This window comes from Schistocerca gregaria, chromosome 4 (genome assembly GCF_023897955.1).
Source record: "Schistocerca gregaria isolate iqSchGreg1 chromosome 4, iqSchGreg1.2, whole genome shotgun sequence".
Classification (NCBI taxonomy): Eukaryota; Metazoa; Arthropoda; class Insecta; order Orthoptera; family Acrididae; genus Schistocerca; species Schistocerca gregaria.
This window is the reverse complement of record NC_064923.1, coordinates 180,305,345-180,329,869: the sequence shown is the minus strand read 5'-3', so window position 1 is coordinate 180,329,869 and position 24,525 is coordinate 180,305,345. Positions and strand designations below refer to the sequence as shown.

Sequence of the window (24,525 nt, the reverse complement as noted above, 5' to 3'; positions counted from 1 at the left end):
AAACATGAGATGCTCCTCGTACTTGAACAGCATTCGTTACAGTTAAGTATGTACTGCAATCGTCCGAGATGAGCAAATCTGGTGACTCATTGGGTGAACACTTGCTTTGCATCACTGCTGCATGGGGGTAGTAAGAATACGACGACACCAGCACATGAAACGAAAAGGGACTTGTACATGTGCTAGAAATCACTAAAAATTGTAAGAAAAGTAAAATGCAACATGTGTTATCATGTTAGTGATAAGAAACTGAAATACGCGACTGTTATGCGAAGATGTCTGGAATGTCAGTGTGTCACGCAAGGTATTAGAACTCTATGTACATTCCTCACTATCGATCAGTCTCTTAACACATCGTTAAGGGCCTGACTTGTCTTTCTAGCCCGTGCCGTGTGGTTTGCAAACTGCCGCTGCACAGCAGCCCTCCTCAGGAGCTGTTGGTTTAGTGGTTATTCTGCACATTTAGCTGCCTTACTCATTACCTATCGTTAAACGATATATCATTCTAGACTCCTACGTGACATTTCTACGGAATATGCGTGTACAATTCCACTGAAAAAATACTTTTTACGTTTACCAGAAAGCAACACGTCATGGGCTGATCTGCTTGGTCTGACTAATACATCCGAAAATTTAAAACTGGAAATGGCAAAGATCAGCAAAACATCAGAGAATGTGCCGATAACGGCTCGTAGTAAAATCACACTTTGTACTTCACGGACCACTCTTAAGTGCATGGCTAAGAGTAGTTCTTACGAGTACGGGCTCCTACCTATCACTTTAACATACAAATCGAATAAGGAATGTCTGTCAGTATTCCTCCTTACACAACACGCTTTTATTCCCTTCATCGTTGCGAGTATTACACTGTGGTGGGTGGCAATGTTTTTTACGTACCTCACCTCAAATATCGGGTTTCTAATTTACGAAGCAGTGACAGCTGTTTTGTTAGTCTTCTGAAGACTTCTGTTTCAGGGTCCTTACCACCTCTCTTACACACTGACCTGTTACGTACGACCCACGCTTATCCATCATACTGATTGTATAACGACCAGTGGAGTATGGCATTCGGTTTCCTCAAGTGTCTCCCAACAAATATGTTTTCAATTCTCCGATAGAATTACTCATTTCACACGAGCGTTACGTTTTACTTTACTTCAGTATTATACACTGTCCACTCGCATTAATGTGACCACTAGTCAAAATCCAGAATAACCAACTTCTGCAGCGCGGATCGATGCAAGACGTCCAGGATGAGAGCGAATGGGATTCTGCAACAACAACAGGTCACGTAGATTGCAGTGCTGTTGCCATGGAGCGAACAGCCCGATGGTCCCATATTCTCGATTGGGGTTAAATCGGGGGAGTTTGGTGGGCAGGTCAGTACTTTACACTCATACTAGTGTTTTTCGAACCACGTACGTACACTGCGAGCTGTGTGACAGATCGGATTTTTCTGTTGGTAGATGCCGTCGTGCAGAGGAAACCGACTGCGTACAGAGATGGACGTGGCCCCCAAGAATAGACGCATACTTGTGTCGATCCATTGTCCCTTCCATAACGAGGAGATCACACAGCGAATGCCACGAAAACATTCCTCAGACCAAAACGATCTCTCGATTGACGCAGGCTATTCGCTTTCAGACATTTCATGTCGTACACGTAATTCATTTGAAAATGATCCTGTAAGTACACAGTGAACGTTTGGTTCCTGTGCTGTCGTGCAAATTCCAGCCTTCGTCGGCGACGAACTACAGTCAACAGAACATGGGTGGATGATGGTTCAATTGGCTCTGAGCACTATGCGACTTAACTTCTGAGGTCATCAGTCGCCTAGAACGTAGAACTAATTGAACCTAACTAACCTAAGGACATCACACACATCCATGCCCGAGGCAGGATTCGAACCTGCGACCGTAGCGGTCACCCGGTTCCAGACTGTAGCTCCTAGAACCGCACTGTCACTCCGGCCGGCCGGGTGGATGAACCAGGAGCCTGTTGCAGAGGCCCATATGCACCAGCGTTCACTGAAAAGTCGTTGAGGAGACGCTGCTGTTAGCCCCTAGGTTCATCTGAGCAGTCCCTTACTTTGCTGTTGCCCTTATACTCCGCAGCCGCCATTCAGCCTTGTCATCCGTGGCCTGTGGTGCACCACAGTTTCCTCGGCAATGGTTTTGGATAGCGCCCTTCTGCACGGTACACTTGAACCACGGGGGCACACGAAGACCTTACATACTTAGCCATTACGGAAATACTTCCACTCTTAGCCTGAAAGTCAATGATCATAGCCTTTTGGAAGTCAGACAACTTGATCCGTTTTCTCAATAGGACAACGACTGCACTGTTTTCCGCATCCCCCTCCCCCCGACACACGTTGTATACCTTCACTGGCTGTCCTGTAACCTGCTTTCTGCCACTGATAAATGCACGTTGACGTCGAACATAGCCATTGGTCCCATTTCAAACGTTGGGAAAAATCAATTTAGAGAGTATTTTACCGTTTTTGTGCGCATTTTTAAACATTTCTTCACGGGAAAACGGAAACCACTACCGGGTTACAGAATTCCGTGAAACGTAAATAGCTGACGAGAGGCCTCCCAAAGTAAGAAATTAAATAGAGCAGAAAACGTTCATGCCGTTTTAAATGATGCTGGAAATCATTTAGAGCAGGTCAGACCTTCATACGTTGGTGATGTAAAGTGACTACTGAGCGCAATTCCACCAAACAACTATTCCCTAGTACTCGGTAATAACAGGAAAATAATAGTACCGTAGTTTCTTGCTCTTACATTTCATGCGGTAGGAAAGATTTTTATTAACTATCCAGAATTACATACAATAAGTTTCCACGGCCACCAGCCATTCTACTTGTCCGATACTGGTACTTCACGACTCTCCTTTGTGTTGCAGCTGGGCTATAGCATCGCAGGCGTGACTTCCGGTGCACTACTCGGGGTCTTTACCCTGGGTATGCTGTTCCCCTGGGCCAACGGGAAGGTGAGTGTCTGGCACACATCGTTTACAACACTCCCTCCTGCTTTCTCTAATGTGACTACATGCTCTCTGTCGCTGGATCGCAACCTAGATCCACAATGTGATATTTCTACTTAGTATTGTAATGAAATCGGACACAAGGACACAGATAACGAAAATACTTAGCAGTGTCTGCGTTACGAACTTATTAACGTATTTAAATTCGCAATAGTGGTAAGTCTAGCATTTTGAAATAACATGAAGCAATTAGAAATAGCTGCAGTACGTTTATTTATCAACTTGTGACTTGTCGATTTAACGCTCGCAAAAAGAGACGTGTAATAACGACATTTGTATTCGCCTATTTAGAATTAAGGCAATTATAAGTAATTCACCAGAAAGCAAAGTGCAATAATGGATTATGTGACCAGTAACACAAGATGATTTATGTATAGACTGCACTAGTAACAAAATTATGAAGTTTTTCAGAGCAGATGATGGTGTAACTATGTCTTTCACGAAACATACTGCAAATTCCGTGCACCATGTTCCGAAAATATTTCATAACATTATATAAAGAATAAATCGAGTTGCAGAATGAAATCGCAAAATGTATAAGGAAAGTCATCTTTAGGAGACGTATCGTAGCTCAGATTTTCATTACTGGTCTGGCCTGTCGACTAAAGAACGCACTAGTTCTTGTTTATCTGATATAGCGAGTACGTGTCATGGAAAGTATAATATTGCGTGACTCCTTTTGGAACACCTGCGCTCTGAATGTAAACAGTAAACCTATCAGAATGAGATTTTCACTCTGCAGCGGAGTGTGCGCTGATATGAAACTTCCTGTCAGATTAAAACTGTGTGCCCGACCGAGACTCGAACTCGGGACCTTTGCCTTTCGCGGGCAAGTGCTCTACCACACAGTTTTAATATGCCAGGAAGTTTCAGTAAACCTATCACTTACGCAAAACGTTTCACTTGTAGCGTTTCCAACAGGTGCAGTTTGAGAAGCACCGAAACGCTTATGACATTTCTCATATTTTATTTTGATAAAAATTAGGATTATTAAATGTTATTTTTGGTTCACAATCCTCACAGCAACGTTCTGTGATTTAGTTTGTGTCATATTTTATCATTTCCTTGATGATAAATAAAAGAAAAAGGTTATATTGGTCATGTATTTAAGTTAAACGTCTTGTAAATGTTGTTTTACATATATTTGTTTGTCGTCAAGTAATACTGTCTCGTTTCGGGCACAGATGTCCTGCTTGCAAACTATTTCGGCGTTCGCTATATACCTCTGCATATTTAAGAAATGTCACTTTGTTTCATTTTTCTACACACTGTTTGTTAGTTTATTTCCTGATCACATCGAAACAATACGAAATCCACAACACAACACAGAGCTCAAACATCCTTGACATAATACTACTGCTGCTGCCAAAATTTTTACCTAAAAGACAAATGAATTACTTTCACTAGCATGCTTTTGTGATTCAGTAGACAATATTTCTTATGAGAATGTAGTAAATGTAGTTTTAACAACGAATATTTCCAAAAGAGTTAATCATAAAAAGGACAAATCTACCGAATGTTGTCGAACCAACACCACTCAGATCAGGTGCTGCCGACATATTTCGCATTGATACTTGCATGTAACAGGTTTAAGTGTCATGTTAGTTATAACTATAGCTGCAAGAAATAAATGTATATGATATTTTATTTATTCGTATTCTTCGCCGGCCGCTGTGACCAAGCGGTGCTAGGCGCTTCACAGTCCGGAACCGCGCTGGCGCTACGGTCGTAGGTTGGAATCCTGCCTCGGACATGGATGTGCGTGAAGTCCTTAGGTTAGTGAAGTCTAAGTAGTTCTAATTCTAGGTGACTGACAACCTCAGATGTTAAGCCCCATAGCGCTAAGAACCATTTGAACCATTCGTATTCATCAGCTGGGTATGTAGTGTATCATACAGCAATTTCACTACACCCTCTCAAGCATGCTACATTAATCTGTGAAGAGACGAGCTGATTTAATCTCTGCCTATTGTTAAACATTTCTCACAAGATTCCCAGACGAGGTATACACAAAAATCGATCGAACATCTGATTTTTGGAACTAACTCGTATATGAGTGAACAATACTTCTTCACAAAGTGTGGAATGAAACTCTAAATTTCTCTTCTAGAACTACTAATACTTTGCTCTTGTTTCATTTTAAACCACTGCACATGAACACCCGTGACGCACAAAAACTGCGTCTGTTTATGACTGATGGCCAATTGTATGATGAAATATTAATGAATACTTGTAGTTTTTTATGGGCAATACAAGTTGCATGAAAGACAGCATTCCAAATTACGATGTTCATTTGGAATATACACTACTGGACATTAAAATTGCTACACCAAGAAGAAATGCAGATGATAAACGAGTATTCATTGGACAGATATATTGTACTAGAACTGACATGTGATTACATTTCACGCAATTTTGGCGCATAGATCCCGAGAAATCAGTACCCAGAACAACAATCTCTGGCCGTAATAACGGCCTTGATATGCCTGGGCATTGAGTCAAACAGAGCTTGCATGGCGTGTACAGGTACAGCTGCCTATGCAGCTTCAACACGATACCACAGTTCATCAAGAGTAGTGCCTGGCGTATTGTGACGAGCCAGTTGCTCGGCCACCATTGACCAGACGTTTCCAGTTGGTGAGAGATCTGGAGAATGTGCTGGCCAGGCAGCAGTCGAACATTTTCTGTATCCAGAAAGGATCTGCAACATGCGGCCGTGCATTATCCTGCTGAAATGTAGGGTTTCGCAGGGATCGAATGAAGGATGGAGCCTCGGAACGTAACACATCTAAAATGTAACGTCCACTGTTCAAAGTGCCGTCAATGCGAACAAGAGGTGACCGAGACGTGTAACCAATGGCACTCATACCATGAAGCCGGGTGATACGCCAGTATGGCGATGACGAATACACGCTTGCAATGTGCGTTCAACGCGATGTCGCCGGACACGAATGCAATGATGCTGTAAACAGAACCTGTATTCATCCTAAAAAATGACGTTTTGCCATTCGTGCACCCAGATTTGTCGTTGGGTACACCATCGCAAGCGCTCCTGTCTGTGATGCAGCGTCAAGGGTAACCACAGACATGGTCTCCGAGCTGATAGTCCATGCTGCTACAAACGTCGTCGAACTGTTCGTGTAGTTGGTTGTTGTGTTGCAAACGTCCCCATCTATTGACTCAGGGATAGAGACGTGGCTGCACGATCCTTTACAGCCATGCGGATAAGATGCCTATCATCTCGACTGCTAGTGATACGAGGCCGTACCACTTTACACTTTAAGTGTAAATGTGGCTGAACTAAGTATTTTTTAGGCAGTCCAAAATGTACTTTTCCAGTTTAAATTTTCTTCAACATGGATACTAAAAATTTTTTCTTCACGGAGTGGTTCACTGAGGGGAGGTATCGATCTCGGTCGGTGAGGCCAGGCACGAAATCGACGTTCCGAAACATCCCAAAAGTTTTCCGTAGGATTCATGTCAAGACTGTGCTGACCACTCGATTGCAGGGATGTTATTGTCGTGTAACCACTCCGCCACAGACCGTGCATTATGAATCGGTGCTCGATCGTGTTGAAAGATGTAATCGCTATCCCCGAATCGCTCTTCAACGGTGGGAGGCAAGAAGGTGCTTAAGACATCACTGTACGCCTGTGCTGTGATAGTGCCATGCAAATCAACAAGGGGTGCAAGTCCCTCCCATGAAAAACACGACCACACCATAACACCACCGCCTCCGAATTTTACTGTTGGCGCTACACACGCTGGCAGATGACGTTCACGGGCATTCTCAATACCTACAACCTGCCATCGGATAGCCACATTGTGTACCGTGATTCGTCACTCCACACAACGTTTTTCCACTGTTTAATTGTCCAATGTTTACGCTCCTTACACCAAGCGAAGCGTCATTTGGCATTTACAGGCGTGATGTTTTTCTTACGAGTAGCCGCTCGACCATGAAATCCAACTTTTCTCACCTCCTGCATAATTTTCATCGTATTTGCAGTGGATGCTAATGCAGTTTGGAATTCCTGCGTGATGGTCTGGATAGATGACTGCCTATTACACATTACGACGCTTTTCAGCCGTCGTCGGTCTCTGACAGTCAACAAATGAGGTCGGTCTGTACGCTTTTGTGCTGTGCGTGTCCCTTCACGTTTCCAAGTGGAAACATTGTTTAGTGCGTAATCGTATTTTAACCGTTTCTGCATCGTGTTGTTTGAGGTAGAATTTTGGCACTAGCATGACATGTGGCTAAACGAGAGTTGTAAATCGTCTAAAAACCACACTCAAGCTAGCCAGTGCACTACCCCACGGTCAATAATACGCCGTACGGAGTCAATAGACCAGGGTGTAGTTCATATCTCGGTCTCGAAAGATAGCGTGGTGCGCTTTACTATACACCAACAGATCTGTCTTAGAGAATATGCCATAGTACTAAATTTCAACTGCTGTGAATGATTCTCCATTTATAATGCACCACACTTTTAATCTGGGTGCAGTAAAGGTATTTTACTGAGGAAAGACGTCTTTGCTAGCTTCAGTCTACAGTTAATGTCTTCATTCCTCCATTTCTTCGGCTCCTACTCTATAATGTTCTTCCCTAGATAGGAGAAAGCTTCTGTTTCTGCTGATGCTCTGTTCTTTCCAAGTTTCGTGTTACACAAGACAAGCTAGCTCTAATTCATTGGCTGGTATGCCTTCAAAACCTACATTAAGGACCTGCACTACCTGGATTTGTCTTGACTTGTTACAGCATAATACATTTACATATTTTTGTCCATGATTTCTTATTAGCATTCTGTTCCACAGTATGCTGTACATTGATGTTTTATTGCGTCTTTCAGACTATGTTTAACTTCTACAATATTCATGTGTCGACAGAAGAACACAAATCTGTGGTGCATATATTTTGACGTAACAAAAACGTTCACTGTTATAGACCTTCTGAGGTTACCCATTTTTCGTATTAAATATATTCTGTAATTGTTATAAACGTAATGACTGATGATACGTTTCAAATAACTGACTTGCTGGTTATGTTTCACTCTTCTCATTACTACTAGAACACACTAGTATCATCTACAGGATGTTACAAAGAGGTACGGCCAAACTTTCAGGAAACATTCCTCACGCACAAAGAAAAGATGTTATGTGGACGCTTAATTTCCATGTTAGAGCTCATTTTAGTTTCGTCAGTATGTACTGTACTTCCTCGATTCACCGCCATGCTTTCATACGGGATACTCTACCTGTGCTGCTAGAACATGTGCCTTTACAAGTACGACACAACATGTGGTTCACGCACGATGGAGCTCCTGCACATTTCAGTCGAAGTGTTCGTACGCTTCTCAACAACAGATTCGGTGACCGATGGATTGATAGAGGCGGACCAATTCCATGGCCTCCACGCTCTCCTGACCTACACCCTCTTGACTATCGTTTATGGGGGCATTTGAAAGCTCTTGTCTACGCAACCCTGGCACCAAATGTAGAGACTCTTCGTGCTCGTATTGTGGACAGCTGTGATACAATACGCCATTCTCCAGGGCTGCATCGGCGCATCAGGGATTCCATGCGACGGAGGGTGGATGCATGTTTCCACGCTAACGGAAGACATTTTGAACATTTCCTGTAACAAAGTGTTTGAAGTCACGCTGGTACGTTCTGTTGCTGTGTGTTTCCATTCCGGATTAGTGTGATTTGAAGAGAAGTAATAAGATGAGCTCCAACGTGGAAATTAAGCGTTTCCGGACACATGTCCACGTAACATAATTTCTTTCTTTGTGTGTCAGGAATGTTTCCTGAAAGTTTGGCCGTAACTTTTTGTACCAGCCTGTATATTTTATAGCTGCAACTGATCCATTCCGTATAAAAACCCGTTGAGTGGCCATTGCAGTACCCGAGACAACGCTCTTTTGCGGATTGTTCTGATACCTGACGTCGTGTTTTCGTTGTCACCAGAAAGAATTAATGTGCTACAATTAGATCCAAAGCTTTATGCCTGTAGTCATTATTCATCGAAAAAAGTGAGACTATTTATACGAACAGGGCAAACAGCGAAGCGTTTTTCGTAAACCGAATCCAACGTTATTTCTTTATTTTACGTCTAGATTTATACGTCCCTCCAAATATCAGTAACTCGACAGTTTTAGAGGAGTAGGAGAGACTATTTTGTCCAGACATTCTCGTCTAGGCAGTTCTGTAATAAGAGTTTAACCTACCATTTAATTTTATTTATAAGATATGGTATTCACTTTTCATTTGTTGCAGTCTTTTTTTGAATTTACAGAAGCCACTCCCGCAAATTACAGTTGTACCAAATGTGGGAACGTGTTTCAAGCTACGGCATGGTCATATATGTAGTTAGGAACAACTATTGAAATTGAGAAGTGTTTCAATCGACAAAATATTGTTAGTACTATGATTAGCCGTCTATGTGTTACACTGTTACTCTACTACGCACTAAATGTCCGATGCACTTTCTAAGTACCACGTGGGTGTGCAGGGCGCTATCGCCGGAGGCCTGGCGAGCATGGTGCTTGTATCAGTGATCCTGGTGGGAGCGCAGAACGCTATGGCCACTGGCACCATAGTCTACCCATGGCTGCCCACCACTACAGACGGATGTGCGGCCAACGTCACAGCTGGTTTGTTCACCAGCACAACGCCAAGGTAAAGATCCCACATTACAGCATTCAATGCTGCTAGATACTTCGCTTCATCACCAAGTCATAAGATGAATGGTCTGCAGAGATACGTTTGCAACAGTAACGGTAATTTCGTGTTTGGTGACTACGGTCGGGTCTCATGCCCTGTTGGGTGCAGATATTTATATATTGTCCTTCCATTCAGTTTTTCGCAACATGAAGCTTTGGGGCTATACCTAGCAGCCCACCAAATACAAGTCCAGTTTTTATTCTGAAGAAATTTAGGAAACACGTCATTTCTTCACTTCATTTAGATTCCTTGAAGAAATCTGGCCCCTATTTCTATCGATAAATTCAGTTTATTGAGCTTCCTTTTAGCAACAGTCAGCTGTCCCCCATTTTTACACCCACAAGGCGTTCAACGAAAAGCGTCGAATGCTTTGAGTGGTGGTGGCAAAACAAGAAAAATAAGTCAAATGATCATGGATCCGGAAACGCACGCTTATTGAGATAAACAAGTGTTTATGCGAAGGTCTACCCGACATTTGGTATCAGGTATTAGTACAGTAGCACAGTCGTTGCACTGGCGCTCCGACAAGTGTGTCGGCAGGGTTTTATGATGTCTTACTCTCAGTACTCTACCTGCCATTAGGTGGCCTGCTGTCAGTTGTGTAGTTCAAGTCGTGTTGCAGTCTACGTTAGTTTTTATCGTATTTGTATGCCCTATTGTAAAGACTGTCAATCCTGAATATGTATGATGGTGTGTTACCTTCTTCCAATCGCGAATTCAGTTAAGTACTTACAAATGGTGTAGTAAATTTACATTTTCTCTTTCATCGTTTGGTAGCAATGGCATGCCGGATATGATATTCTTCTATGGTTTATAAAATGGATGTACCTTGTGAGCTCGTGCCTCCTACGCTGAAAAAAATGTCGACAGCACAGAGTGCCCTCTGATAAGCTGTTCGGTGTGTTTCTCCAACGTGTGAGGGACACAGGTACCTTTGCACATCGGAAGACTGACACTGAAAGGCCCCACGCAGGCCACACGCCTGACATGGAGGAGCGCGACTGCGTTGAGACCCTTTAAGTGATTAGAAGCAGCAGAAGGCATGTCACACAATCTTATCTCGGAGATACTTTTTAAAAAATTGCTGTACCCACATCACCTACAGCGCTTTCAGGCCTTAAGGCAACAGGATCATCATGGTAGGAGCCCGTTCAGTGGCTGTTGCAGAAATGTACCGCAGATACACTGTTCACATGCAAGATTTCATTTACCGATGAAGCATTGTCCACGAGAGATGGTGTTGTGAATTCGCATAATCAGCGTATAGGATTGATCGCAGGCGGGAGGGAGGGGGGCACACGTTTCCCTGATCGTTCCCCAGACCTCAGTCACCTAGACATTTGAAAGAACTGGTCTACATACCCCAATCAACGATGTACGGACACTACAGTGTCGCGTCTTCAATGGATACCAGGAGGTATAGCAACTGGGCATACTTCAAAGGGTGAGTCATTCTGTACGCCGAAGGGCTGAGGGGTGGACTGTCATGAATGGACGCCACGCTGAACACCTCCTCTACACGTGTTTGTCACAGAGAGTATGCATTTCCGGACCGATGTTTTCCCGAACTTATTTTTCTTGTTTCAATAGGTACCACCACCTCTCAAAGCATTCTGTGCTTCTTATTGAACGAACTGTATGTTTGTGTGCATGTATATGCGTATGTGTGTGTGTGTGTGTGTGTGTGTGTGTGTGTGTGTGTGTGTGTGTGTGTGTGTGTGTGTACGCTCGCGCATGTGTGTTCGGCATCTCCTTCCAAACTCATGGATCGATTTCAAACAAATTTTGCACCCAAAAAGCACATTTCATGAGTATCAGCACTGTATAGATTTGAAACTCCTTGCTGTCCTACAAGTAGAGGTATGCACAAAGAACAGTGTAAGGATGGCCTGTGCAACAAGTGTCTTGTGCAAGTAATATTGGCCTGGTTTATCAACCTGTATTTTAGGGCCGGCAAATGTGGATGGGTATGGCTGGGGTAGGTTGACATGACCAGAGGAGGGGATAAACAGAGAGAGGGGAAGGATGGAATGAATAGGGAGAGAGTATTCCGGATCAGTTGAACAAAGAGAGGTAGGGAGCAGGAGGCAGACAATGACAGGTGAAAGAGGAGGTTGACAAAAATATCGACAGGAGGAAGTCGATATGGGGAACAGGAGATTGACCGAGAAGGGGCGGAAGAGATGGATTGAGGTGTAGGAGTGGATGGTATGAGAGGGAGGAGAATAAGATAGAGAGAGAGGTGGAGGTGGAGGAGGAGCGGATGAGCAGAAAGGATGGGGAGATAGAGGTGGGTGAGCAGAGGGGGCAGGAGAAGAGGGAATGGAGGCAGGGGATGAATCGTGAGAAGTGGGGAGGAGGAGATGACAGGGGGCAGAAGGAAGTGCACAGGGAGGGGAGTGTCATGAGGAGATGGATGGAGAGAAGGTAGGAGGGATCTATGGACAGAGAAAGAGGGGAGAAGTGAACAAAATGGGTCGAAGCAGAAAAAGACAAAGAGGAAGAGGGTTGGTGTCTGTGAGAGAGAGATGAGGATGGGATGGCTAGAGAGGTAAGGTGTAGGGGACAGTGAGAGAGGCTAAGGAGATGATGCTAACAGAAAGAGGGTGGGAGAAGGATATTGGTAGTCAGAGGTGGGGTGAGAGGACGATATGTATGCAGTGTATGTGTATAACGAGAGCAGTTTATTGACTGAACAATTAAAGGAGCTACAAGTCTACTAAAAAGACTGTATTCACTGTCCTCGTATGGAATACTACTGTATGGTGTGAGACCCTTACCACACAGGATTAATTTATGACGTCGAAAACGTTCAAAGAAGGGCAGCCTCTTGCCCAATAAGAGAGATCACAAATCTGTTAATGAGTTAGGGTGGCAACTATTGAAAAAATGGTATTTATCTTTGTGGCAAGATGTTTTTTGCTGACCAACTTTCTCCTCCAAATGATCAGACGTTATGTTGACTACCATCTACATAGGGAGAACAGACCATCGTAATAAAATAAGTAAAATCAGAATTCAAGATATTCGATAAATAGAGGTCCTATGAACCCTCTGTCAAACACTTGCGGAGAAGTGATGTAGATGTAAGCGAGATATACATTTGTGCAGAGACTTAGAATTACACCCCGTGGGGCGCAGTGGCTGCTCACAAAGGAGCTCTGCTCCTACTGCCATTGTTCCCTCCCCTACCGCGCATTCAGCGCAGTTGCGGGCCAACATTCCCGTGTTGCCCGACGCTAACCTCCCGGAACTGCGCTGCTGACAGCCACACACCTGTTGCAGGCCGCAGGCGGCACCGGTGGAGGCGCCGCTGCTGTTCCAGATCTCGTACATGTACTACACGCTGTTGGGCGCGATCGCCGCCATCGCGGTGGGGCTGGCGGTCAGCTTCTGCACGGGCGCGCGCCGGCCCTCAGACGTAGACCCGGCGCTGCTGTCGCCACCCGTGCGCTTCCTCTGCCGGCCGCCCCGGCGCTACACCGGCGGCGACGCTGCGGCGGCTGTGGAGCTGCTGGCGCCGCCCACCGCCCCCGCAGCAGGCAGGAAGCTCAGCCGCGGCCGCCGCGGCTCCGGCGCCGGCTGAGCCTGTGGGCCGAACTTGCTGCCCGCGGTGGCAGCCACTCCCACGAAACGTGCTCTCCGGAGCCGCACCCTACCTGAACCACGGACTGCCCTCCACCGATGAGCGTTAAACTAAATTCCGTACTTGGAATGTCTTTGAAACGTATTATGTACTTACTTAACGGTACAGACTAAATACTCAGAAATAAATCATTTTTCATGTGCTGTTATTTCCTTACGTCTCCAGTTTCCTTTGACAGCTATAAGGAGGTAGTGCTGAAGTGAGTTTATTAGGAATAACTCTACAGGATGCTGCATAAAGATTCATCTGATGTCACAGTACTGCAATTTCTAAATCAGCGAAGGTACAAACATGAGGTCAGTAGAATCTTGATAGATGCGAGACATCAGGCACTAACTCACATTTAACCTGACATTCATTAGGACAGGGGTATTGTAAATTACGGGCAACATATGGTACAACATTTAGAAATTACACCGAGATGACATCAGTGATGGGACTCCTCTCAATACCCCGTCGGACAACATTTTGCCCTGTGGTGTAACAACTCCACCTGACAAGAACACAAGTTTTCTTCAGAAATACTGAGCTATGTTGTCTCTTTTGCCGTCCGTAACTGCGAAAGTGTTGTCGATTAAGGATTTTGTGCAGGAACTGACCTCTCGATTATGCACCATAAATGCTGGAAGTGATTCATGTCGGACGATCTGAGTGGCCAAATCATTTGCTCAGATTATCCAGAATGTTTTTCAACCCAATTGTTGACAATCGTGGCCCAGTGACAAGATGCATTTTCATCCAGAAAAATTCCATCGTTGTTTGGCAGCAATTAGCCGAACATAACTATTTCCGTCAATGATCGGTTCAGCTGGACTAGAGGACCCAGTCATTTCCACGTCAACACAGTCCTCACCATTATGGAGCCACGACCAGCTTGCACAGTGCCTTGTTGACAGCTTGTGTCCAGGACTTCGTGTCTGGAACCCTACCGACAGCTTTGTCAACTGAAATTGCAAGTGACCTGAACAGGCCACAATTTTCCAGTTGTCTAGCGTCCAACCGATATGGCCGCGAGCCCAGGAGAGGCACTGCAGGCAATATATTGCAAATGCACTCACGTCGGCCGTTTGCTGCCACAGCCCATTAACGTCAAATTTGGCCGCAACGTCATAACGGGTGCGTTCGTCGACGTCCCACATCGATTTCTGTGGTAATGTCGTGCAGTACCGCTTGTCTATTAGCTCTGCCGCTATTAGCAAATGCCGCTGCTCCCGGTCGTTAAGTGAAGGCTGTCGGCCACTGCATTGTCCGTGGTGAGAAGTGATACCAGAAATTTGGTGCTCTCGGCTCACTCTTGAGACAGTCGTTGTAGGAAAATTAAATTCCGCAATGATTTGCGAAACGGAAAGTCCCATTCATATAGCTCCAACTACCATTCCACGTTCAAGCTCTAGTAATTCCTGTCGTATCACCACAATAAAGTCGGAAACATTTTCACATGAATCATTTAATTGGAAATGACAGCTCAGCTAATGTGCTGCCCTTTTGTACTTTGTGTACGTTATACTACCGCCATGTGTATATGTGCATATAAATTCTCCGTAATATCTGGTCCGCAGCTCGTGGTCTAGGGCTTGCGTTGCTGCCTCTGGATAACGGGGACCTGGATTCGATTCCCGGGCGTGTTGGAGATTTTCTCTGCCCGGGAACTGGGTGTTTGTGTTGTCCTCGCCATTTCATCATCATCATTTCTGACAGTGATTAGATTGGACTGTGCAAAAAACTGGACTTTGTGGAAAAAAATACCGGGGACTCTGTACAGGCGCTGATGACAGCGCAGTTGAGCGCCCCAAAAACCAAACATCATCATCAGCACCATGGCATCTGTCATCTCTGTGTAGGGTACAACATTTAGAAAGTAAAATGACATGAACAGTGCAGGAGGGCATGCGATAAAACATATGTAATACAGGCGAAGAAAAGAAATTGGCATTATCACTGATAAATTAAAAGTGTCATTGGCAGCAAAGTGGAGCATTTGGCTCGGCGTCTAATCGAAGGAAACGGACAAACTACTTTATTTTGGGTTGGAGTTATGGTGTTGATAGAAGACTTACCCATCGAAAGTAAAACTTTGCAGAATTTACCTTATCACCAGTTGTAAATTGCTAATAACAGTTTGTCCATTTTATTTGGACTGTTGAGCTCCGTGGCCGTGGATAATGATAGTGCGTAACTTTAAACTCGCGAAATTGAAGTAAATGATTGGAATCGTTGCTTTTGCACAGACCTGCTGCAGCATCCAAACTGCTGTCGAGATTGTACTACTATAGTAATTGAAGATCCATGTAATTGGCATAAATAAAACACATTAAAAAGTGGCTGGTTGCTGTATTTTTAAATTGAAATGTAAATTGCTAGTTGCTGTCAGTACAATAGGGGACCACTTGATTTTATTAGCTCGCTGGCCCGTCTGTTACGCGATGGGCGTCGAGATGGCGACAAGAGAACGACAAACAGGTTTTTCCCTCTCCTTTTTTACAGGCATAGTTTAACAGTGTGGCGCGATTTTCATAGGAAGTACGACAGTGTATGTCCGATGAATCAAAGCTTTCGGCGATGTCTCTAAAGATTGATTTGATAGCGCCGCATTACCACATAAGTTTTATGGTGTATTTGCTTATGCAGAAATGACAGTAGCAGGAATAACGTACTGGATATATTAAACATATGTCTTATCTCTCTCTCTCTCTCTCTCTCTCTCTCTCTCTCTCTCTCTCTCTTTTCTTTTCTTTTTTTAGTCTTCCATCAATTCGCCGCAGTCCAGATTTAGAGCAACCACGAATAAAACAGCGTCCTCTTGCTAGTGTTACAGTAATCCAACATTTCAAATTTTCCTTGCAAAAATCTTTTGAATCGATGTGCACGTGAAGTAGGCTCATAGGACAGATACAGTGTGAAGTAAAGATCAGAATGTGGGACCTGTCCTTTCCAAGAATACTGTAAGGTATCAATGTTGAACTGTATCGATGACTTCACTGCGAATATGTAGAGGAAATACATTGGACGAACATTTTGCAGGGTACGTTTTTGCCTCGAGGGAGTGCAAACAAACACCGTCCTAGCAGTCCTTGAAGACCCAATGGTACCGACCGACCGCCGTGTCATCCTCAGGCACTGTCCGTCACCGGATGAGGATACGGCTACGGAGGGGCAGGAGGTCAGCACATCGCTCTCCCGGCCGTTAACAGTTTTTGTGACTGGTGTCGCCGCTTCTCAGTCAAGTAACTCCCCAGTTGGCTTCATTAGGGATGAGTGCACAATTCTTGCCAACGCTACTCGGCAGACCTAGACGGTGACCCATCCAAGTACTAGCCAAGCCCGACAGCGCTTAACTTCGGCGATCTGACGGGAACCGGTGTTACAACGTAGGCAAGGCCGTTGGCTTGTGGGAGTGCAGTCTAATATAAATAATACCGGAAAATGATCGTATATTGTTTTTAATGCTCCTCTGTAAATACATGTGTCACAAGATCAGGAAAGTGTCTGTGGTCTACTACCTGGTTTCACTTGTTTATTTACAAGTTGGTGCCAAGCCTCATTAATTAGAGGTTCCAACGAATATTATACAAACCAAGACAATAAACTCATTCTCATCAAATACTTTTTGATAAGAATGTTCATGACCTTATTTTTTCTCTGCCTCGTATCCCTGAATATGGCCAAGGTAGTGTTAGTGCGTTTCTCAAGTATACGTGTAGTCCTACCGAAGGTGCAGCCTCAACGAAGGGGCATCTGTGGAGAGGCCAGATTAACCTGTGATTCATGAAGAAGGGCAACATGGAGCCAACATGGCGTTGCCATGTTGGTACTGCCAATGGCTTAAAGCAATAGGAAACTACAATAGTTATTTTTCTCAGGGCACGCAGCTCCACTATATAGTTAAAAGACGATGGCAACCTCTTTGGTTAGGTATTCAAGAAATAAAATAATCCACCATTCGGGTCTTTGGGAGGAGACTACACTGGAGGATGTCCTCATTAGGTAAATCAGAATTGGCATGTTGCGGATCGGAACAAGGAAAACTCAGCCCCTTAATCGGTAGAGAATTTATAAAGAGAAATGAACACGTTATAGTTGGATAGAGGGGAAACTACAGTAGTGCGATGTAGGAGGAATAACGCATCTGATCAGCTGAGTAGAGAGTTATACATACAAATTCAAGTAGGGGTAATGTAGGAGTAGCGAGAGCAATGCAAAAGAAAGTAGGTATACGGGTGATATAAAATAAAGAGCATAGTTAAAACATTACCTTAGGCAAGACAGATACAAAACGGCCATCCACCACAGTAGGGCAGTAGTACGATTCGCAGTATTTGGACTAATTAGCATTAAAGTTAGCTAATCCGGATGTTGCACGCCTAAGTTCATGCGGCCCTCCAGCTACAAATAGTGTTAATTGTGTTCATGACGTAGACGACAGCGTACGAGACAGCTTAGCCTTTGTTTCGGGTTAGGTTCAAATGGCTCTGAGCACTATGGGACTCAACTGCTGTGCTCATTACTCCCCTAGAACTTAGAACTACTTAAACCTAACTAACCTAAGGACATCACACACATCCATGCCCGAGGCAGGATTCGAACCTGCGACCGTAGCAGTCTCACGGTTCCGGACTGCGCGCCTAGAACCGCGAGACCATCGCGGCCGGCTCGGGTTAGGTATTTATTAGTATGCCATGTCCACTTTTACATCGATTTGTTGTTCTGTTTTAGGAAACGAACCGAAGAACACGTTTGGCAATACTGTCTGTGGCCGGTAGCTTGAATTTTCGCCAGAAACGGCCTGACTGGCTAACTTCAATGCTAACTTGAAATCGGCGCAACGTAACGAATTTTTTTCCTCACAGTTATTTCCCACCGTAACTTGCACTGCAATACCCTTACGAGCTTTTCACTCTGTTCTAAACACCCAGTATACCTACTATCCCGTATATGATGAAAATACAGAAAGAATGTGAGCTCAGATAAAATAAACTATTCAGAAGGTCAACGGAGACGAATGTTTAAAGTGAGGGATTAGAATTCAACGGATGGAAGAATAGGAAAGGGAAATAATGCGTGAAAACATGAAATCAGGCACAGGAATGAAAAGGAAAGCTGCATTGTAGAATTTTGCACATAGCATAATTTAGTCACTTTCAGAGCCATGAAAGGACGCTGCACACGCGGAAGAGATCTGGGAACACCGAAATGTTTCAAATACATTGAGTAATGGTAAGACAGAGACTGAAATCAGATTTTAAACTGCAAAGCATTTCCAGAAGCAGACGTTGATTCTGATTTCTTGTTTATGAACTGCCGATTAAAACTACAATAATGAATTAGGAGGTACTGAATCTCAGTCGGTAAAATTATCAATTTATTGCACAACTTGAGTTAACGACGAAGTAAGCGTTTGACAGGACAATATCCGGAGGTATTGACTGATCGTCAGTTTGGTACTAGAAGGAAGTGTGGAGGGTAATATTGATACAGGGACACGAATGCTCAAATACATTACACTGGTTCAAGAGAGTGTAGGCGGCAGTACTGAAGCAGATAAAGAGACTTGTAGTGGTTGGAACAGCGTGTTGAAACGTAAGAGATCAGTCTTCGGTTCAGTCGGGAACCGCGGGACTGCTACGGTCGCAGGTTCGTATCCTGCCTCGGGCATGGATGTGTGTGATGTCCTTAGGTTAGTTAGGTTTAAGTAGTTCTAAGTATTAGGGGACTGATGGCCTCAGATGTCCAGTCCCATAGTGTTCAGAGCCTTTTGAACCATTTCAGTCGTCGGACTTAAGATATTGGTTCAAATGGCGTTGAATGTCCTCGACCCGTTCAGTTCAATGAATGATAAGCGAGCACACACAAATGTCTCTGTTGTTGTCATAAAAAATATGTGACGCACATACAGTTAATTTTTGTAATGGAGGAGTCTACAACTTATTACTGTTGTTCCAGATGTGTAATTCATTGCGGAGATTTTTTTTCTGAGTGCTGTTTTATTTTAACATGTGCTTAGATACATATGATGTCTATTGACATCGTAGCTAAGTATTGTAAAGAACTACTTATTTTTGTGCTTTTTCTCCTCAGGTGCAGTAGACTCGATGACGGTCTGAGTCTAGACTGAAATCTATGGTCTTTAAATTAAAAAATGCTGTTACAGCTGTGTATTTCTGTATGCAGTTTCTAACCTTCATAAAACCTGTACAACAACACCTACTCCAAATGTTTCTACTAACGAGTACTTTCACCCCTAAGTTTTTGAATATGCCAGCCAGAATTTCGGTGAGCGGAAGATACCAGGTAACAGAAAACTCTAATTTTAAAAAATAACAAACTTATATTTCAATTCTTAATTTAACAAACTTCAATCGAAATAGTAAAAATTGTTATCTTTCATCACACTCACGTATAACCAAACTGACTAATTCTATAGAGAACTTGAACTCTATAAGCATTTCAAATACACGTTAATTTAAATTCTCGCACAAATTTGAACTTAAAAATTGTACATTCACCACAGCAGATCGGTTACAAGTTTAGTCTTCAACTACACTCATGGGCGTAAATTTTCAAATCGTTAGATACAGTTCAGTAAAACAACTACAACAGGGAAAATCGTATACTCTAAAATAGTTGCAAGATAAAACTTATTAATGTAAAAAAACTAAATTAATCAGTTAAAAACGATATAATTATCTAAGCAGAACATTGATTTCATTGTAATATATCTGATGCAATCAGTATGTGACTAACCGTAAGCCTTTTAAACCCAATAGCTTAAAACATTTAACCGTTAAAACCATTATAATTTTGTAGAAGAAATATGAAATGTGAATCTGCAATACACTGTATATATTAAATCCTAATTGCTTATTACCAGTTGCAACAGAAATCATGATTACGTTATTGATGACAAGGGAAAAAAGAAAAAGAAAAAGAAAAAACATAACCATTAAAGAAACATAAGACAATTGTATCTTGTAGAATCTGGTTCACCTATGAAATTAATCGTTAGTTATAAGGTTAATGCAACGGTGCATTTAACACATGTGATACTCAACTTGTGAGTGCATCCGAGTCAGTTTTCCAACAGGCTTAAATTAGTTCCAAAATCTACTCAAGTTATCAACGGCCAGTATGCTGCGTATTGCAACTTCCCTCAAATCGCTACGCAGAGAGCCGGATACACCCCGCGCCGACTGGAACTCGATTCCCTCCACTATACTTCAGTCGCATTACGTAAAGCGACAACTAATGCCGGAGACTTGGATCTATACTGTAGTTACAACAGATCAATGCTCTGAGAGTAGAGGTCTACAGAACTTGACCACCACATCTCACAGGTTTGTGCCGACACAAATCAAAATCGTCACTGCTCAACATATCAGACACGACATTTTAACACACCACCATTAAGCAGACGTTGACACTCATAATATCGGTCTTAGGTCACCGACTGTCGGCCGAGACTGCGAAGAGCCCCGTAGCCGGCGGCGGCAAGGAATCATGAAGTCTTCGCCGTGCTACCGCCACGGCTTCTAGGCGGGCAACTCAGCGCGTGTTGGCCCAGTGATGTGCAGAGAGGATCGCAGTCGATCTGTCACCCTCGGAAGAGTACCAAACTGGCCCACTTTTTTTGCTACTAATTACAACACACACAGCAAAAAAAGTTTTGCAACACCCCGGTTTCCAGAACTCCCGAGGACAGACGTTGACTATGGATATTGTGGCCATCTGACTGTTCAGTGATATCGCTAAACCCGCCCAAAGATGTAAACAACCATGCATGAGCACCGCCTATTAACGGAGGAGGGCCGACAGCCGATTAGTTCCAGTAATTCCACCAGGAAGGACGTACAAGGCTCGTGTTGTCTGTAGTTCAACCATGTCTAGACGGTCAATACCGCGGTTCATTCGCGTCCGCATTGTTGCTTTGTGCCAGAAAGGTTTCCTAGTTAGGGAAGTGTCCAGGCGTTTCGGAGTGAACCAAAGCGATTGTGTTCGGACATGGAGGAGATACAGAGTGACAGGAGCTGTCGATGACATGTCCCAGGCCGCCCAAGGGCTACTACTGCAATGGATGACCGCTACCTATGGATTATGGCTTGGAGGAACCCTGACAGCAACGCCACCATTTTGAATAATGGTTTTCGTTCAACCACAGGACGTCGTGCTACGACTCAAACTGTGCGCAATACGCTCCATAATGCGCAACTTCACTCCCGACGTCTGTGGCGAGGTCCATCTTTGCAACCACGACACCACGCAGCGCGATACAGATGGGCTCGTCTAGCGGTTCTAGGCGCTCAGTCCGGAACCGCGCGACTGCTACGGTCGCAGGTTCGAATCCTGCCTCGGGCATGAATGTGTGTGATGTCCTTAGGTTAGTTAGGTTTAAGTAGTTCTAAGTTCTAGGGGACTGATGACCTCAGCAGTTAAGTCCCATAGTGCTCAGAGCCATTTGAGCTACAGATGGGCTCAACAACATGCCGAATGGACCGCTCCGGATTAACATCACGTTCTCTTCACGGATGACTAATGAGTGTCGCATATGCTCTCAACCAGACAATTGTCGGAGATGTGTTTGGAGGCAACCCGGTCAGGCTGTATGCCTTATACGTACTGTCCAGCGTGTGCAGCAAGGTGGAGGTTCCCTGTTGTTTTGGGTTGGCATTATGTGAGGCTGACATACGCCACTGGTGATCATGGAAGGCACCGTAAAGGGCTGTACGATACGTGAATGCCATCCTCCGACCGATAGTGAAACCGTATCGGCAGCATACTGGAGAGGCATTCGTCTTCATGGACGAAAATTCGCGCCCACATCGTGCACATCTTGTGATTGACTTCCTTCAGGATAACGACTACGCTCGACTAGAGTGGTTAGCATGTTCTGCAGACATGAACCTTATCGAACAAGCCTGGAAAAGACGGAAAAGGGCTGTTTACAGACGACGTGACCAACCAACCACTCTGGGGAATCTACGCCGAATCGCCGTTGCGGAGTCGGACAATTTGGACCAACAGTGCCTTGATGAACTTGTGTACGGTATGCCACGACAAATACAGACATGCATCAATGCAAGAGGTCGTGCTACTGAGTTTCAGAGGTACTGATGTGTACAGCAGTCTAGACCACTGCCTCTGAAGGTCTCGGTGTATATTGGTACATCATGTAATGTGTGGTTTTCATGAGCAATAAAAAGGGTGCAAATGATGTTTATGTTGATCTCAGTTTCCGAACTCTCGGAACCTAGGTGATGGATAATTTTTCTTGATGTGTATATAAAATGTCTAAGCCTGTATGCTATGCTCGACTATATAGAAACTTTCAAATGAGATGCTTTGTCCGTGACAATGAAATATGAAGTCAGGTTTACCCTTCATTTACGCAGAAAAGGCGTTTTCGTAACTAATGTACGTCGTCGCCATCAGCGCCGCTTCTATTGTTTCACCGCGTGCTTTACGAGCACTTTTCAGTTTCGGTAAACAGAAACTAGCTCGTACGTTTAAAGAATCTCGCACATAAGCAAGCCAGGAGACCATAAATTACTGATACCGAGAAAGCATCAGGCCGTTATCTCATGTTTTATTTACTGTGTCTGGAAGCCGATGACGGTTGAAAGCTTATTTTCAGACCACTATTACTTCTGCTATTCTACATTCTCTTACCACCGTAAGTGGAAATATTCTGAAATACTGAGAGTCTAGCAGTCTAATTTCGTCCTTTCAGATTTTACAATTGACAGGGTGTTGCAGCATTTATTGCCTCCTAGCTCCAAAATTCCGAGGAATGCGCCGTACCGAGAAGCCTTCCCGAAAAGTACGATATGTTTCGCAGTTCTAGAATGCCGGAAACAAAAAAAAACTATACTAGTACGCAGCATCACATAAGAAAATAGGAAAACAATTTGAAAACTGTGGCCGGCCGGAGTGGCCGAGCGGTTCTAGACGCTACAGTCTGGAACCGCGCGACTGCTACAGTCGCAGGTTCGAATCGTGCCTTGGGCAGGGATGTGTGTGATGTCCTTAGGTTAGTTAGGTTTACGGAGTTCTAAGTTCTAGGGGACTGATGACCTCAGAAGTTAAGTCCCATAGTGGTCAGAGCCATTTGAATCATTTTTTGAAAACTGTGAAGGAATTTTGTAGCTTGATGCTGTTCTCTAATACGACTATACAGGTATAATTATGCTCATCGGATTTCTGTATTTGACCTTTTTTTGCGTCTACACAAGTTCTGCATTGCGCCGTTAGCTAATAAGTACCGAATATCTGAACAAACTAAGGGATATTGTAAAATAAACGAACGTAGAACGTAAGTTGTAACGTCCGTAACAGCATTTAAATTTATCAGCTCCGTTACAATGCAAGCGGCATACGAGTCTCAAGGAAAGGAAAATATAAATTTTACAATTGGCGACTGAAGTAAGGACACGAAAATCTAGTGTCACTTTTGGAATATTTGTGTAACGTCAGAAATGTATATACGTTACAGATGAGTTGGCAAGGGATAAATACGCACCTCAGTAACGACTAGGGCTTTATGGTGTACTTTAACATGGCGCTACTTTCAGATTTCCTCTTTGAATCTCTCTTCGAATCTACCGTCTACTATGGTAAACGAATGGCGTCGCAATGAGGTACACTGTGTTATGTCTGCTGACTTATTCTGGAAGGCTTTTGAAGAGAAAGGTCTGGAAAAAGGTGCACTGAATCCAGTATGTATCAGTTAAGTTGATAATACTTTTGTTGTGTGGTCACACAGGTATAACACCGTTCAGGAGTTCCTGCAACATTTGAACTCTCTTGCGTCCTAGCAAGAAATTTACCATGCACGAGGAGAGAACGGCTCTCTCTCTCTTTTTGGACGTTCAGCCCAAACACAAAAAGCACGTTCATATGGGACATAGCATGTACAGGACATTCAGCCTCACTGATTTATGTCTGCATACTTCTAGCTGCCATAATCCCTCACAGTGTGAGGGTTTTCCCTGTACACTGTTCTACAACGCCCGTGCAGTATTTGACGAAGAAATAGCAACAGAGCTCTTACCTCGTGGACGTATTCAAAAAGAACGGATACGAGGAGAGACACATCAGATACGCCTTTAGGCGGA

The 24,525-nt window shown here is 44.0% G+C and overlaps 2 protein-coding genes across 2 annotated transcripts in view; one reads left to right on the top strand and one right to left on the bottom strand.

Annotated features, from left to right (window-relative positions):
* LOC126268172 (sodium-coupled monocarboxylate transporter 2-like) overlaps window positions 1-13,568 on the top strand; it is an 82,391-nt gene extending 68,823 nt beyond the window's left edge. Inside the window, exons 11-13 of the mRNA XM_049973763.1 lie at window positions 2,911-2,997; window positions 9,563-9,729; window positions 13,060-13,568. Of these exons, the coding sequence (XP_049829720.1) occupies window positions 2,911-2,997; window positions 9,563-9,729; window positions 13,060-13,360 (555 nt within the window). The 3' untranslated portion in view covers window positions 13,361-13,568. The remainder of the gene's footprint in view (window positions 1-2,910; window positions 2,998-9,562; window positions 9,730-13,059) is intronic.
* LOC126268175 (opioid-binding protein/cell adhesion molecule homolog) overlaps window positions 1-24,525 on the bottom strand; it is a 2,429,635-nt gene that overhangs the window by 1,104,788 nt on the left and 1,300,322 nt on the right. The gene's annotated exons all lie outside the window — the stretch shown is intronic.